Source organism: Salvelinus sp. IW2-2015, linkage group LG13, assembly GCF_002910315.2.
Source record: "Salvelinus sp. IW2-2015 linkage group LG13, ASM291031v2, whole genome shotgun sequence".
Lineage (NCBI taxonomy): Eukaryota > Metazoa > Chordata > Actinopteri > Salmoniformes > Salmonidae > Salvelinus > Salvelinus sp. IW2-2015.
This window is the reverse complement of record NC_036853.1, coordinates 34,582,853-34,601,699: the sequence shown is the minus strand read 5'-3', so window position 1 is coordinate 34,601,699 and position 18,847 is coordinate 34,582,853. Positions and strand designations below refer to the sequence as shown.

At 44.5% G+C, this 18,847-nt stretch overlaps 1 protein-coding gene across 1 annotated transcript in view; it reads right to left on the bottom strand.

Moving 5' to 3' along the window:
- The window catches only part of LOC111971374 (KN motif and ankyrin repeat domain-containing protein 1-like), a 36,338-nt gene that overhangs the window by 15,947 nt on the left and 1,544 nt on the right, over positions 1–18,847 (bottom strand). Inside the window, exons 2-4 of the mRNA XM_023998121.2 lie at positions 14,886–14,955; positions 6,339–9,209; positions 3,893–3,989 (exon numbers count right to left, since the gene is read on the bottom strand). Of these exons, the coding sequence (XP_023853889.2) occupies positions 3,893–3,989; positions 6,339–9,209; positions 14,886–14,901 (2,984 nt within the window). The 5' untranslated portion in view covers positions 14,902–14,955. The remainder of the gene's footprint in view (positions 1–3,892; positions 3,990–6,338; positions 9,210–14,885; positions 14,956–18,847) is intronic.

Sequence of the window (18,847 nt, the reverse complement as noted above, 5' to 3'; positions counted from 1 at the left end):
GAATCCACAATCTATTTGCAATATTAAAGATGTTCGACCCCCTAAAAAAAAAATAAACAATTAAAAAAACATCTTCAGAAATGTTAATTTTGATCAGCTTCCACAATTATTATAGTTTGTTGTGTCATGATAAGAGTCTCCCTTGGAGCTGTTATCTGAATGAACCTCATCAGGTAAGAAATCAAAGAATCAGTACATCAGTAGATCCAGCCTGACTGTGTTGTGTGTTATAGTTTTGATGAGAGGGGCGGGCTGCTGTCTGCTGTCAGGCCCAGCAATGTGTTATGGCCAGGCTATAGTAATTATGTGTGTGCTGGTGGGAGGGCCAGTCAGCAGGTAGTATATTTGTAGCACATGGGAATGTGTGAAACTTACTCCTCAGCCTGAAGTGTCCCCATTTGTGCCAGCAAATAGCTAGCTTTTTGCGTGGCAGTGACTGGTAAGAAGCTTCAGGAGGGTGGTCACATGTGCTAGCAAGGCAGAGGTCCTGGGTTTGAGCCTGGGTGTGAGTCCTTTACATATACTAACTATAGCACTCATGCTAAGTCCTTTACTTATACTAACTATAGCACTAATGCTAAGTCCTTTACTTATACTAACTATAGCACTAATGCTAAGTCCTTTACATATACTAACTATAGCACTAATGCTAAGTCCTTTACTTATACTAACTATAGCACTAATGCTTAGTCCTTTACTTATACTAACTATAGCACTAATGCTAAGTCCTTTACTTATACTAACTATAGCACTAATGCTAGGCCAGCCTGTTCTAATCACACAGACAGGAGAGAGGCCTTTGACAAGCAGGACACAGCTGAATCAGAGAGCATCAGTGTCAGAGTGAGGGCAATGTGTCTATGGGAAAGACAGGATGAAAGATGGAGCAGATAGACAAACAGAGAAAGGGTGAGCAGAAGGCCAGAACACCACAGGCTGTGTGAGGAGTGTGAAGAAATACAGATGCCGTATCTTAATTTGATCATACCATTGCAGGAATTTTCCTGCACGGCAGGAAATGCAAACTTGTAGTGTATTCAAGGCTTATAAAGGTTGTAATTTTCTCTTGAACATTTCAGTCTTGATTTGCCCTAATGAAAATTAAGATTAAGATTAAAATAACTTTATTGGTCAATTGCACACAWGGTCCAACCGAAATATTACTTCCGCTTTTAACCCACCCCTCTGAAAGACACACACAGACACATACAGTTTTTTTGGATGGAGCGGGGGGCTGCCACAATGGGCGCCCGGGGAGCTGTTGTTGTGGGGGGTTAAAAGGGAAAGGGAAAGGGGGATACCTAGTCAGTTGTCGAACTGAATGTAACTGAAATGTGTCTTCCGCATTTAACCCAACCCCTCTGAATCAGTTAAGTGCCTTGCTCAAGGTTTCTCTCTAACTGCAAGGCTACCTTACAGAAAATGTCCATTAAAACAACATAATACATTTTCCTGCTGTGTGAAACCGGCTAAAATTAAGATATGGCATCTGTAGTGTTCCGTGTGTAAATTTCTACAATGGATTGGTCAAAACAAGCATTGTGATTGATTACATGTACCTATGTTTGTCCTGTACAACCGTGGTCCTTCCGCTGGTGCTGAAATTCATACTTTTAATGCAAACTTTTATAACAAATACAACCAACTTTTTTCAAATTTGTGTTGCTCAACTCAGCGCGAATGCACATGTGCCAATTGAATCGTAGTTTACGTACAAATTATGAAAAAGTCGGTGGATGTATTCAATAAAAGTTTTTAGTAAAAGTATGAATTTCAGCAGCCCGTGGAAGGACCGCGGTTGTACAGAACAAACATAGGTACAGGTAAGCGTTTTCAGAATTGATTAGTATTGATTGAAGGTGACTCAATGTTGTTGCTCGAAAATCACGCGACCATTTATCAAAACTCAACTTATCAAAACTCAACCTCGATATTAGAGAACGGAGTTGACCATTTCTCAGCTAGGAGTTCACCACCCCTCAGAACAGCCTCAATTCGTCAGGGCATGGACTCTACAAGGTGTCAAAAGCATTCCAAAAGGATGCTTGCCCATGTTGACCCCAATGCTTCCCACAGTTGTGTCAAGTTGGCTGGATGTCCTTTGGGTGGGGGACCATTCTTGATACACATGGGAAACTGTTGAATGTGAAAAACCCAGCAGCGTTATAGTTCTTGTCACAAACCGGTGCGTCTGGCACCTACTACCATACCCCGTTCAAAGTCACTTAAATATTTTGTCTTGTCCATTCACCCTTTGAAACGTACACATACACAATCCATGTCTTAATTGTCTCAAGGCTTAAAAATCCTTCTTTAACCTGTCTCCTCCCCTTCATCTACACTGATTGAAGTGGATTTACAAGTGTGGGATCATAGCTTTCACCTGAATTCACCTGGTCAGTCTATGTCATGGAAAGAGAAGATGTTCTTAATGTATACTCAGTGTATATTAGCAAGCTCCTGCAAGACACCCCAGCCTTCTACCTGCATCTCAAGCGGGTGGTCTCTGTAGTGTGTGGTACAGTCGGGAGCCAGTCGGAGGTAACACACGGTTCCATGCTGCGCCGACTGTGCAAGGTTTGTTGTGGAAATAAATAGTCTACATATTTTGATATTAGGTTTCTTCAAATCTTGTGCATCAAAGGTTCCGTTCTCTCCTCCTCTCATCCTCTTTTCTTGCCCTCTCTCTCTCTCTCTCTCTCTCTCTCTCTCTCTCTCTCTCTCTTCCTCTCTCTCTCTCTTCCTCCTCTCTCTCTCTCTCTCTCTCTCTCTCTCTCTCTCTCTCTCTCTCTCTCTCTCCTCTCTCTCTCTCTCTCTCTCTCTCTCTCTCTCTCTCTCTCTCTCTCTCTCTCTCTCTCTCTCTCTCTCTCTCTCTCTCTCTCTCTCTCTCTCTCTCTCTCTCTCTCTCTCTCTCTCTCTCTCTCTCTCTCTCTCTCTCTCTCTCTCTCTCTCTCTCTCTCTCTCTCTCCTGATGTCGCACACCAAAAAATACACAAACCACTCCATCAGAAGCTTCTCTCTGAAAGCCAGAGAGATAATGACAATCAGCGGGCATAGAGCCGGAGAGCTCCCTGAAGAGCTAGCCAACTGGACCCCTTCCCTGGACAGCAGGAAAAGGTGGAACAACATCCTGACAGGGTCCGACTTCACGAACCACCCGCCAGTTCCGGCTAAACGGCTGACTAGGCCCAGTTAGATGCATACTCCAAAGGCTGCACAATGAACGGCAATGAGCACATTAATGTTTACAACAAATAGTGGATGATGGAAATAAATCAATCGTGTCAGTTTTATGATTACAATAATTCCCCTTTCTGTAAAATGGTCCGGCAGTAGGCTACAAGTGTTGGTATTTCTGCTTGATGAGCGTGATTATTGATGCGCTAAATTCAGCACGGCGGACAGCGCTATCACTGTCAGCAGCACTAGCAGTGCCTGCCCATAGCAATGATGCAAATTGAATGAACGACCAGTAGGTTTGAATGATAACGACGCCAATCGACCAGCTGGCTTGGCCTGCAACCATAGATTTGTGTCGAAACTATATTTTTGTGGAGGGATGAAATAGTAGCCTATGAATACATTTATCAAACTAGTGTTATTCATTGTACACTCAAGGTTGTGCTCAGCTCCGCCTCGTACTTACAACCGCAACACAGCCGTGCTAAATAAGTCGTTTAGCACGTCCTCTTGTGTACAATTGCTTTAGTCAACGTAAATACTATAGAACTGTATAGTATTGTATGCTGAATTCATTATGCTATACGTACTATAGCATAAACAATATGCATTAGGCAAAATATCCCAAATATAGTTCTGTAATGCATACAGTATGCAGTATACAGTACATGTATATAGGCTACACCTACATACAGCACTGTACGATCTTTACCCTCCGTTGACTCCCACAAACTTTAGGTTCTTCTTGGCTCCTCCTCTGTTCCCCTGCTTGTCAGCAGCATCGTTCTTCTTCATGATGGATTTCAGACCTAGAGAACGAGAGAGAGAGAGACAGAGAGAAAGAGAGAGCGAGAGAAAGAGAGAGCGAGGCAGATATAGACACAGAAAGAGAGTTGTCAGGCCTCTGGGAAATAGGGTAGTGTGTGCTTTCCATCTTCAGCACGTACAGGGTCTCTTGTGTACACACACACACACACACACACACACACACACACACACACACACACACACACACACACACACACACACACACACACACACACACACACACACACACACACACACACACACACACACACACACACACACACACACACACACACACACACACACACACACACACACACACACACACACACACACACCATATGGATACACTAATCACCTACTCTACATAAATCTGAAGCAGATGTGCACTTTCTGCTGGGTCAAACAAGAAGATTCTAACAGCATCAAGGAGGATAACAACATGACATTACAACACCTGCTACAGTCACTACTCAGTAAAAAAAAGGGTATGGTTAGGGTACAGTATTGTTCCCTGGGGTACAAAACGATCAAAATACACATCATGTACCAGAGGTGCACATATGATCTCTTATGGTACCTTTTAGGGTACATGTGCGGACTTTTTGTAGCAGGTTATGAGAATTTATACAGCAGGTTAGGATAATTAACATAGCAGGTTAAGAGAATTAGGTTAAGGTTAGGAAAAGGGTTAGAGTTCGCTAAAATGCAAACATGTTACTTTTTTACATAAGATGTATACCATCTAGACATGACTAGAGGCTCGTACATGTAAGGGACTTGTTACTAGGCAAGTCAGTTAAGAACAAATTCTTATTTACAATGACGGCCTACCGGGGAATAGTGAGTTAATTGCCTTGTTCAGGGGCAGAACAACAGATTTTTACCTTGTCAGCTTGGGGATTTGATCCACCAATATCTAATGATACAATGGACTACCTTATAGGGTAGTGTTTGTTGAAATTGAATTTTTGCATCTACCTATCAATTTTGAGATTTGTTGATATTTTGGTCCAATAGTAATATTCTAAAAAAACGAATAAACATTAAAATGTCAGAAACTTGATGAAAATATTTATTTTCTTCAGTTTATCAAACTACTGTCATAAACATTTTATTTTTAAATTACAACGTACATACATAAATATTTTCAAAGCCCACTACACATTACACACATTACATTACACATTACACACATTACACATAATTTAAAAGCACTTTTCATAGAGAATGTTACAAACTGGACGATATTTAGTAACTTATTTTGAAGTGATGGTAATTGGGTCTAAATAAGCAGAGTGTCCTGTCCTTTGGTCTGATATGTGTGTTTGGAAACATGCCAATGCAAAGACCAAGTCAAGCTTCACTGCTTGATCAAGACGGCGGGACGGATAATTGGTATAAATCAAGAAGCAGCCACCAACCCGTACACAAAACCCATCCTCCTAAAACTTGAAAGCATTTTACAGGTCAGCGCTCATCCCCTTCACTCCAAACTCAGTTACAGCAGCATCCGGGACGAGGGGAAAGAGGCTTCTTCAAAAGAAAATCAAAACAGGTAGATATGGGGACTCTTTTATTCCAGCAGCCATTAGGCTGTATAATAGATAGTCTGTTGGTCCTTCTAGCATACAGCATATTGCACTTTCACTTTAAACGTGTAGCTAGAGCACTTTCGAACGAATTCTATTGTGTCTTTTCTGTATTTTTCGTGTTTTATGTACCGTCTTTTAAAGCACATGACCAAATTAATTTCCCCCTGGTGGGATAATAAAGTGGATCTGGATCTGAATCTGTTTGGTAGTCTAAATTCAGTGTACTTGTCTTTGACTGTCAATTTAAGCCAGACCTTTTCTCAAATGTCAATGACGCTCTCCAGAACAATCAGTAGCTGAACGCACAGCGCGGGATGGGGGGTCACAATCAAAGGTCACGCTGTTGTGTATGCTCYCCACACTGACATTCACCTGAGCTGCAGTACGTGCACTCTAGCTTCTGGGCCAAAACACAACACGGAGAGGAAGAGAGGTGAGAGGGGGAAGAAGGAGGGAACGGGGGAAAAAAGGGAGAGGGAGAAGAAACTGCATATTTGATCTGTTCTTGGAGGTCATCCAACAACGTCATTTAGCCTGCTCCACGACATGTTGGGGAACGTTAGAATATCTTCAAATCAAATTTCATTTGTCAAATGCTTCGTAAACAACCGGCGTAGACTAACAGCGAAATGCTTACTTASGCCCAGTCTGAGATGATAGTGGGACATACATGTACAGCGGATTTGATTCCAGCCTGGACCACATATGTACTTACTATGTTAACTACATTGATACTGTACAAAAACATTGACCAACCTTGTTGTTTGCTGGCAGCTGCCTTCTGTCCAGGGGAGTAGAAGGCAGACAGGGCACTGAGGGAGCTGACCAGCTGGCTCTGGATGGAGCTCATCTTAGACAGACCTGACTTCCCCGTTGCCTTCCCCGCTAAAGGCTTCCCTGCAGCGGGCATGCCCTGCCCTTCTGCAGGCTTCTGGGCACTCGGGCTGGTGGTCTCCTGCTTGTCTGGCTTGTCCTGGCTGCTACCTAGCTGGGCCCACTGCTCATTGATCAGCCCTGTGAGGCGCGTCACCACCTGGCCGAGGGCTGGGTTAGACCCCTGGCGAGGGGCCTGGGCCAACACTGGGTTGGACCCCCGACGAGAGTCCTGGGGCTGGGGCTGGGCCTGCTCCGACTCCTTCTGACCCATCTGGGTCTGGCTGGAAGAGGGACTGGGTGCTACTTCTGGGCTCTCTGGGGCTGGAGATTCTATGACCGCACTTTCTGTGACCGTACTCTCTGTAACTGTGGTCTTTACAACCTCACTCTCAGTTGCCAAATTCTCTATGACTGTACTCTCTGTGGTTGTACTCTGTGTAACAACACTTTCAGTCAATGTAATTTGTTCAACGACAGTCTCCTCTACTACCACTACTTGCCTCTTTACCATACTTCCTGTGACTACATTCTCTGTGACCCCATTCTCTTTGCCCACACTTTCTATAACCACAAAACGTACCGCACTCTCAGCGATCTCACCATCTTTAACCACACTGCGTGAGACTACACGTTSTGCTTCCACAATTTCTGAGACCGCACTTTCTATGGCCGCACTTACTATGGCCGCACTCTCAATCTCTATTTCTCTATGTGGGTTATTGCTGGTCTCGACTCTGTCTCCCTCTGTCTCTGTCTGCTGATATGCACTCTGTGCTACGACTGTCTCTGTCACCTGGTCAACTGTACCCACTCTTTCTGTCTCTGTCCCCCTGTCCACACTGTTAGCCCTAYGTCTCACTGGACGTACAGGTGCTGTCTGTGTTTGTGTCTCTGTCACCTGGTCTACACGGACTCCTGTCTGTGTCTCTGTCACTGTCACCTGGTTCACAGGATCCAGTGTCTGTGTCTCTGTTCCCCGGTCCACACTGTTAGCCCTATGTCTCGCTGGTCTCACTGGACGCACAGGTGCTGTCTCTGTTGTCTGATCTACACTGACTACTGTCTGCATCTCTGTCTCTGTCACCTGGTCTAAGCTGACTCCAGGCGGTGTGTCTGTCACCTGGTCCACTGTATCCACTCTCTCCGTCTCTGTTCCCCGAGCCACACTTTTAGCCCGCGGTCTGACTGGACATACAACTACCATCTCTGTCTCTGTCACCTGGTCTTGAGTGTCAAACCGCTCCGTCTCCGTCCCCTGTTCCACACCACCAGCCCCCTTTCCGATTAAACAGATGACTATCCTTTCTGTATCTGTGCCTTGCTCCACCGTATCCGCCCTCTCCGTCTCTGTCTCCTGACTCGCACTTCCCACTCTCTCTGTCTCGGTCTGCTGGTCCACACTGGTCCTCCTACTTGTCTGTCTCTCCCTGGACACCTCCTCCGCTCCTCCTGTCCCTCCCACGCTCAGCTGTAGTATCCTCTCCTCCTTCATCCTGTTCTCCTCTACCTGTTGTTTCAGGAGACTGTTCGTTCTCTCCAGGTCTTCGCTAGCCTGACTTAGCTTAGCCTCTAGCGCTACTAGCTTAGCCTGGAGCTGTTCGACACTGAGCAGGTCCTCCTCACCACTGACACTGACTCCCTCTACGACTTGCACAAACACTCTGTTGTCTAAAGGTTCTGGTGCTTTCGGTGTTGCAATGTTCTCTGGTTGCTCTGTTTGCCTTTCCTCTGTGTGCACTAATGGATTCAGAAATGCTGTTTGTCTATCTGGTCCCTCTGCTGTCTGTGCTTGTCTCTCTGGTTCCTGTGCTGCTAAAAGCCTATCTGGTTCTTCTTCTTGTGCGGTACTCTTTAAGGATTCCTGTTGCATTTCTGTCTCTGACACGGTGCTCTCTGCTCTCCCGGGATCCACTGTTGCTTCAGCCCCCGGCGGCTGAGAGGCTGGCCCAGGATCAGTGCTTAGGGCTGGGGAGGGCGAGGCACTTTGTGGGTGGGCTGGAGGCTGGGGCTTGGTTTGGACCTGCAGCCTGAGGATTAGCTGCTCTCTCTCCACCCTCAGTGAGCAGATCTGGGACTTGAGCTCTGGGATGGTCCTCACCATGTCCTCCAGCTCTCTGACCCTCTTCAGGGCTGCGGTGATCTGCTGGTGCAGCCCCGACCGGTCCTGGGGAACAGCGCGGACCACGTTCTCAGATGAGCCGTTCTCCGTTCTTTCGTCCCCAGACTCAGAGGCCTTCCTGTGCGGGATGGTGACTGGCATGCTGGACGTCCGAAGGAGGTTGGGCCTCCCCAGGGGCTGTTCGCCTAACACCCAAGGCCCAGCACCTGCCTCCTCCCTGGGCCTGGCAGAGGAAAAGCTACTCCCCTGCACCCTGCTGTTCTGGCTATGACCCCCCGATGTGCCACTACCTCCATCACTGGGTCTAAAATCTAAGATCTGCTGGACATCAGTAATTCTGCCCCGGGGCTTGGGCCCTAGGGTGGAGGTGGAAGACCAGGTGTCCTTAGGGGCCGGCCTGGCTCCATGCCCAAGCAGGCTGAAGTTCCTGGGCAGGGTGCTGAACTTAGGAGGGCCTCTGGCCTTGCGCTGGATGTGCACCCTCTTGATGGTGTTGCCTTTCTCGATATCGTCCACATAYTTGAGGAAATCAAGGTCCAGGTGGAAGCCGTAGGGGGTCTCTACGGAGTAGGGCAGCTGCTTCCTCTGACCCCCACCTCCACTCTCTCCTTCGGATCTAGGGTAGCCATTTRCTGCAACATGAAGAGAGAGTTTTTAGTATTCACAGTCATCCCCATGCATCCAGGGACATGCTGTACAGTATTGTTCGCCCTTGGGCAAAACATGAAGCTCATTCCGGAGGGGGCTGCCGATTTTTTGGGGATGCAGATTTTTKKGGGGGGGCTTGYGCTGAAGACATCTATATCGGTCTACTAATACAGGACTAGTGAAAGCTCAGTGAACTACTTTTGTGAGAAAATGCAAACTAAATGTATTTGAGTGTTTACCACCATTTGTAACTTGAGTCTGATAATTATCTGTACAAAACAGTTAATCTGATAATACTTGTGGAATATAAAAATACTTGTTTTATATGTTTTCCAGTTGATTGAAATAAAAGTGAAACAGTCTATTCATTCATTTTCAGTAGACTCTCTTATGGAGAGTCCCTTATAGTAGTGAGGGCACACATTTTATTACTTGTCCCCCATGGGAAWCAAACCCACAACSCTGCAGTTGTAAGCACCATGCTCTACCAACTGAGCTACATGGGACCTTGGTACAAACCCAGACGAGCAGCCTACAATACAGTAAGGTAAATTTACATGAAGCGGTTTTATAAGGACGCTAAATTAATACTGCACATCAAGTGGTTGTTTTCCATGTGATTTGATGTAAATGTTTGAGGACAGGGTTTTGTTCTTTCTGGATACCATTAGAATGACAATCACAGAGAAAGGGGCAGGGCAACAACTCTTACAATTCCAACTACTGAATCCTGTAAATACTGTTCTTAATTATACAACTCACTTTTTTTCCAAAGTGGAGAAGCTGAAAAAGAAATCTATATCAGTCTAATACTAGTAAATGCCCAGTGCACCACTTTCAAGATGTTTCAAGGGGTGCTGCAACACCCTCAGCACCACTACTTGCCCGACTATGGGTCAAATACAGTGAGCTCCAAAAGTATTGGGACAGTGACACAGATTTGTTGTTTTGGCTCTGTACTCCAGCACTTTGGGGTTAAAGTGGAGACTGTCAGCTTTCATTTGAGAGTATTTTCACCCATATTGTGTGATCCTTTTAGTATTTACTTGTTGTACATAGTCCCCCCCCATTTTAGGGAACCAAAAGGATTGGGACAAATCCACTTATATGTGTATTAAAGTAGTAAAAAGTTAATTATTTGGTCCCATATTCCTAGCACGCAATGACTACATTAAACTTTTGACTGTATAAACTTGTTGGATACATTTGCTGTTGTTTTGGTTGTGTTTCAGATTATTWTGTGCCCAATATAAATGAATGGTAAGTAATGTATTGTGTCGTTTTGGAGTCASKTTTATTGYAAATAAGAATATGTTTCTAAATACTTCTACATTAATGTGKATGCWACCATGATTATGGATAATTCTGAATGAATCCTGAATAATGATAAGTGAGAAAGTAACAGACGCRCAAATACCATACCACCACATGGAAAGATGAGATTCTCATGAACACAATGGTGACTTGTCTGAAGGTAACACGTTACCAGAAAACAAAAGATTATAGTAACCCAGGCAGCCGATACAGTCGCGTCACCCATGGACTAACTCTTACATAAAGCATCCTCCATTCAGGCTCAAAGGCATCAATTTCCTCCTTAACTAGCATTAATTGCAGGGAAAATATGCGTACATTCTTTATTATTAAACACCATTTTCCACTATCCTTTTTGTATTTYTTGGCCAACGTCCTAAGTTGTCCTTAAGGAGTTAACGGTAGGCTCCTTAATTAAGAGTACATCTCGGGCTAGTCAAAGAGGATCGTTTCATATACCTAGCATTTTTACGATTGTCAGAGTAGAGCAAGCCACTATCTGGGTATGTATATTTGGTGGTCTAATGATTTATACTGGTAAAACCAAAAGGAACTGGCAGTTGTTTTTTTATATTTGTACAGAATTCCCTGCTCGGTGACRTGGATGCGGGGGAGGGTATTCGTGACAGGTGTGCCTTCTACCCATCTCTATGGTAAGGWACGGGCACGTTCGAGGGTGCCTCCTTTCAAATCTSGCTCCTTCACCMAGACAAAGCTGAGTAGTTGAGSAGAACAAACAACTCTCACAAACCATGACATTGAAATGTAAAGTACACACTTTTTMTCTCACAGAAGAGGATAAGAAGAGGACTCCCTCGTCATTGATTGTTTTGCATAGGTGACATTGTTCGCTAGTGGCTGTGAAATGCTAACGGCTCAGTCAAACAGCCATTTTGAGTCCCTTGATCTGTTCTCTTTGGTACTTGTAGTGTTAATGGTCACGTTAATAAATGTTATGCTTTTTGTGCATTGCCTTTGTTATGCTAACTRCAGTAAGTGCTTTATTGCTAGGCTTCCTACTTCTGTTCGTTTTTTTTGTTTGCTTGCCATGCTATGTAGACATTGATCAATTAGCCTGCTATATCTTCGTCGTACCATGCTGCATGCTATTGCACCCCCTTTCTGGTTAACTGCTGCTATATTTATGCATAACGCATTTATATGCTTATTTAATTTGCATATTGTCATTGATTAACAGACAATTGAATTATGTATATTCATTGCTGTTATTGTCCATTATTAAATCGCACCATGGWCTACTTTTAGATAAACCTTATTCCATACAATGCCTACCAAGTCTCAGTTCAATACAAGTCTCGTGTCAATTGGTTTGTTTGGAGAGGCTTTGCTGGTTTGAGGTCCAGCCAGTTATTGGCAGCACCCTCCAAAAAGGTCTTTAAGTAAAGTCCATTTTGTATTTCTAAAATCTATTGTTTATGTAAATGCAGTGTAACTCTTATTTGTTTTCGACCATCGGAAGTACRGTATTGCTTGTCACTTTTTGGTAATCTTACGAAGTTGGTTAGCTGAATCTCTGTGAAAGCACTATTTCAAAAGGCTATCTAGTGGAAGTAGCATCCAAGTCATTTCGGTGTAYTCTTGTTAATGTGTTACTCRYGTGTCAAACACGGAAACCTAATCCTCCAATCTAAGCGTTAATGAACTTTGCTTGTTCTTTTATATCTGCCTCTGTACGGCTTCCCTTTAATGGGCCTAGAACCTGTCTAACGTTTCGATGTTATAGTTGTAATAAATACATACAACATATATATTTCTGCTGAGGTGTCTGTTGCATTGCTCAGAACTGTTGATTCAACTCAATAGGTGGCCTGTTACGAATCTGTCTTAAGTTCTGGTTGAGGTGTTCCCCTCATTRAACATTAACTGGGGTATGTTATACTAGTTATGTCCATGACAACACTAGTGTGTACTACACTAAATCTGCAAAAAAAAATAACTAGTGAATACTATGGTATGCTACAGTATTTAGACCATAGCATACTGTACTATTTTCATGYGGGTTAGCTGTAAATGTATAACAGGTTTGATGTTTGAACTAGGGCCACAATGGAAATACATTTGACACTTTTTTAGTGTTATTCTTCACAAATGTCTAAATGCATTACATCAACATGTGTGGTAGTTTTAAATAGTCAAAATCAATTAAGGGTATACTAGTGTGGAGTATAGCATTCTACCGTATACTACAAAATTCTATAGTTAGCACCACACGATTGAGGGGGAACCTCAGAGAAAATCCACGGCATGAGCTCCCCAAGGACAGCAAGTTGAAATCAAAACGGCATCGACAAAGCTAACTCGTAGTCTAATCGATCAAACACTACGTGATCGAGGGATACTACAGTGTGTAGTATTCTACACAGTATACAAAATAATTATCCCGAAATCTGGCAGATGGCGATATTGTCATTTCATCTTACTGTCCAAAATATGCTTACATTGAAACACCATTTCCCACCACCATACTAGTGGCTAATGCAACTTCCTGATGTTGCGCCCCACGTTCAGCCAGAGGTARACAACAGACTGCTGCAACCTGATTGGCTGAACGTGGTACACAACCCCAGGGACTAGCATTCCTARGCATTAGCCACTAGCATGGTGGCTAATTTTCAGCCTGAATGGACAATGTTTTAGGAATAAACTGATCCACGGGTGATACGAGTGTATTGCCTGCTGCATACACTGGTTCTGGACGGTAAGATGTTGTGTTGTCACGATACCAGATTTTTGACTTGGATACCAATACCAGGTTTAGGATCATAATACTCTACACCGAAACGATACTCAATACCAAAACGATACTCATATACTGAAACGATACTCATATACTGAAACGATAACACGGCAAAAAAAAAAATATATATATTAGCTAAAGTCACAGAATAACCACTGGGCTTTATTATTTTTTTAAACATTGAACAATGTTAACTGGTAGAACAAATACAATGTCTTCTATTCCATAATCAATTTCTTGCAACAAAAAAATTAACACCATACTAAATCAGAATACCTCCAATTTTCCATATGCAAAACCCATAGTGGAAGTATGTACAAACAATTGTACAAATACATTTAAACTGTTTGAAAAATGTAATTTGATACATATCATGGTTCATTTGCTAGTCTATGGCCATAATATTGGGTCAAATGACATTAGACCTCTAATTCATTACAGCTCATTTAATGTATTAAAATAATAGTTTAGTTCCAAAACTACATACTTTGAAGCTAATTTCTGAAGCTTCTATATTGCAGTCTACCATAAAAATACAATAGAATTTACACAGTATTCAATGATTCCAAGAGTGCATTCACTTCCCAGGATGCCCAGGGCTGCTGGCTGGTGCTAGTAGCTACTGCTAGCAAGCCCAGACAAATGTGAAGTATTGCTGTCAAGTTAAGTGCATTTCACRTGACTTTTGGTTTGTGTAATCATATACCGAACAGAAGTCTAATCTATGGATTTCACATGAATGTCAGGGGTGTAGCCATGGGTGGGCCTTGGAGGGTCTAGGCCAACCCACTGGGGAGCTAGGACCTGGCAATCAGAATGATTTTTCCCCCACAAAAGGGGAAATACAGACAGAAATACTCCTCAGCAATCTTTTGCTTAGTTTTTCTGGTGCGCTGGCCCTCGTCTGATCTGTAATCAAGGTTTTCCCATAGTTCACTTCTGGAGACAGTTTTGTCAAGCTGCGGGCGTGGAGGTATGTTTTCGTTAGAAGCCATGCTGTCGGCATTTTCTATGCTCTTGCTTGCGTCTCAAAAGTGTCCTGCGCTGTGTCCCTCGATCGTGTGGTAAGMACTACACGATCGAGGGATACTACAGTTCACTACAGTAGCACACCACCCTGCATCCCACTGCTGGCTTGACTCTGAAGCTAAGCAGGGTTGGTTCTAGTTGGTCCCTGGAGGGGCGACCAGATGCTGCTGGAAGTGGTGTTGGAGGGCCAGTAGGAGCACTCTTTCCTCTGGTCCCCCMAAAATATCTTAATGCCCYAGGGCGGTGATTGGGGACATTGCCCTTTGTAAGGCGCTGTCTTTTGGATGTTAAACAGGTGTTCTGACTCTCTGTGGTCACTGAAGATCCCATGGCACTTATCGTAGAGTAGGGGGGTTAACCCTGGTGTCCTGGCTAAATTCCCAAGCTGGCCTTCATACCATCATGGTCACCTAATCATCCCCAGCTTCCGATTGGCTCATTCATCCTCTCCCCTGTAACTATTCTCCAGGTTGAGAATGTGTTCTCAGTCAACTTACTTTGATAAATAAAAACGACAGAATTCTATAGTAATCTGGTATTTTTATGTGGGTTTACTTACCACTTTTCTTGTCCATCGCTGTAGTAGTTCAGGGTCATGGACTTACTTCTCTCTAGTCAGAGTTGGCAACCTGGAAACGAGAATTGAAGTCTGTGAGCCACTGAAATAACACTGAGTATCAACACTGGCCAACTGGTTTTAATACCCCCTCTGTTTCGTATTAAACATCTTGGTGTTTGAAAGAGATACGAACGTAGCGTAGCCTGTGAAACGACTGTTTCTCATTGTGTTCCACCAGTGACCCGTGATAACTATTTGTTGGTAATGACAACCTCTCCCCTGTGTTATTGTCTAACAGAGAGAGAGAGATCCTCGGTGGCCATATAAAATCACCACAACACTCACAGGGGCTACAGTTTCATCCAACTAAGTAGGAAAATGTTCCATCTGGGTGCCATTTTGTGTTGTTTGTTCCAGTTGGAGCTGCCAAGAAACCAGAGCCCCTGTTTTTTACGAGGGCTTCGGGTGAGGCAACAGGGATGGGAAAACAACTGAGATTTCAAAACTTGTAGAGGCTTATGCAAAGATTTTAAATGTAATATCCAATAATGCGAATAACACACAGCCCAGGCTAGAACGTTCCCACAGCCTTAAGTGTGCTTTCCGTATTGAACCCATTTTAAATAGCTACATTAACTCGACTGCAAAATATAAATGCCAAAGCAATTTCGCAAATAAGCACACATTCACATAATTGCCATGCAAATTTGTTCCGGTTACAAAATATCTGCTACTTAGGAGGACACAGTTACTAGCCGGGAGCATTGATTTAATGAGAGTTTGAGTGTGGACTTGAACCCGGCAGGCGGGAATCAATTTCAGTGCAATATAAACTACTGTTAGATAAAGAAAAACATGGACGCTACCTGTATCAATCCTTATGACTGCTTTGTCATTTTAAATGTGTTATCATGGAAAACTGTAGGTCCTAAAGCACTTTCGTTGTCACCTCTTTCCTTTCCTACCATCACAAACCTCTTAATCATTCACAAACAACACTTTTGAAGCCTAAGTCTATGAACAAATTGCAAGCGGCAATCTTCCCTTTGCACATTCAGCTTTGATGACTGTGGAGGGAACAGAGGAAGCATCTTTTTGCCCGGCAACAAATGTCCTGTATCTGTAAGAAGTACACACTGGGACGATGGTTCTGGGCAAAGACTGTGTGCTTAGATTAGAGGTAGGCTGTTTACCATCAGAGTATATCACAGGAATACACTACAGCACACAGGCACCGCGTTGGACGGCAATGCCATCAATTAAAATGACAGCCAATCCACACAGGAACCTGATCATGTATCCATAACAACCAGCTGGAGCACTCCATAAATAATCCCCAAACACTGACAACAAAGCAATGTGTGATGGAGAGCAGATGTGTTTCTATCCACCGGTGTCTCTATCTTGTACAGTCATGGTTTTATCCCCAGCCATCTATCCACACCGGCCCTACTTGCCTACTTGCGAGTCGTGACTCATTGTATGACTGTCATCTGAAACACGGGATCCGACTGACAGTGTCTCCCCTACCACACAGACAGCTACTGTAGCTAGTCCCCGGGATGTCGCCATGGGAGCAGGGGCATCCCTGTCCCTGACACTCCAAATCCTTAATGTGACGGCGGGGCAATCCGCATTCTGCTCGTTGACCCTGAGGCCTAAATGGCTCATTTGCGAGCGGACGAATGCCGTTGATAATCGCTGAGTGAAGTGTGAGGCTGCGGACCCCTACAGGCAATTACACACAGATCCTTACTAAAAACACACAAGGACGAAAATGAAATAAGAGAGAGGGAGGGGGGGGGGGAGAGAGAGGACAGAAGAAAGGAAAGGGAGAAGGGGAAAGCGGTAGAAGGGAGAGAACGAGTTAATACGGACAAAGACAAACCGAGGAAGATGAGAAACAGAGAGCTGGCCAGACCTGGACGAAGATACTTAGCGAGTCTCTCTCTCCAGCTGAACTTCCACCTTTTTGACCTCCTTTTTAGGAATCTAAGAGCCTTTAATGGGGACAGTAAAGTCACTTTAAAGGTGCCCCTCTCTGACGAGGCCTTTGAGCTCAGTGAGAGCCGCTCACCTGTGACGTGAGGTTCAAAGGCGTGATGCGAACGCGCATCACCCGCTGGCGACAGCGTAGAACATCACTTCATAGCTCACAGGCAGCGACAGAGGAAACTGGGCGCGAACATCACTTTAATAGCTCACAGGCAGCCACAGAGGAAACTGGGCCCGAACATCACTTCAATAGGCTCACAGGCAGGCACAGAGGAAACTGGCCAGAACCACCACTCAATAGGCTCACAGGCAGGCACAGAGGAAAACTGGGCCCGAACATACTTCATAGCTCACAGGCAGGCACAGAGGAACTGCCGAAACACCACTTACAATAGGCTCACAGGCAGGCACAGAGAAACTGGGCCCGAACATCACTTCAATAGGCTCACAGGCAGGCACAGAGGAAACTGGGCCCGAACATCACTTCAATAGGCTACAGGCAGGCCACAGAGGAAACTGGGCCAAACACCACTTCAATAGGCTCACAGGCAGGCACAGAGGAAACTGGGCCCAAATGGGGGACCCATCACCTCACAACAGTAAATAAGACTAACAAGACCATGAGCACCGGACATGTTGACGTCTGTTTCCGTGGGTTCCAAGTCAAACCACACACGTGAGCCTCTTCACAATAACGACGAGAAAAAAAAAAACTATTTCCATAACGCTCAACGAGATGAGTGATCTAGAATCTACCAACACCATGTTTTAAAACCAGTCAAGCGTGACTGGGGCTGGTGATATGAAGACTGACATGCGTTATAATAACTCCTGGCCGGAAACGATGGATATCACATCACCATAACAGCTACAGTAAATAACTTCCTACTGACAGACCTTTAATAAATGCCAGCTGATCCCGCAAACCACAGGGGGGCGAAGCCTTAATTGAACGTCATGGGTCGTTATGAGTCCCTTTGCAGCGCTGCAGATTGAATTACATTAACACGATAACACACGCCAGAGAGGAATTGAAGAGATGGGGAAATTAGATGGGAGAGACTGGAGTCTAGAGGTGGGTGAGAGAGAAAGAGGGAGAGGACAGCTGCACCGTCACGTCACTAAACAAACCCACTAAACAAACAGCAAGAAATTGCAAACGGCAGCAGAACGAATGGCTGAGCGAGACAACAAAACAACATCTGGGAGTTTCTCACAGCTCTAGAACGTCTTTGATCAGCTCCCTCACATGTCCACTATCTGTGTTTACCTCGATTTAACCCTGAGAAAGTCGACATAGCCGGTCACCCCCAAAACACACACACACACATGCACAACACATACACACACAAACTTACATACACACAGTACACACACACATATCCAGGAGTCAGGGGGTCTTTACTCAACATTTCTCATTGGAACGTTCTCGTTGCTTGTCGTTAGGAATCGTCTGCAACTAAAGCAGGAAATAGAGGGCTGGGCATGTGGACAGCCCAATTAGTTTCCTCTAATAAGCTGCCAGAGCTGGAGTTCTCCCTCCAGATGACACAATACAGAACTCATTGACTCCACAGAGAGACCAGACACAATCTCCAACTCTCTGTCTGTAATGGAGTAATACATTATACTGTGTGTGTGTGTGTGTGTGTGTGTGTGTGTGTGTGTGTGTGTGTGTAGGAGGGGAGCGAAGGTTGAGCCATTATGCGGCGAGCGCTAAGGCTGGGAGAGGGTGGCCAATGGGGCTGGGGAATGAAAATAGTTGAGTGTGTGTGTTTCTTATCGCTAATGAAAAGCGGCGCGGGCTGTCTCGCACACACAACACACACACACAAAACACAACACCTACACACCACCACACACACCACACACACCGCACACACACACGAACACACAAAACACACACACACAACACACAACCACACACACACACACACACACACACACACACCACACCCACACACAAC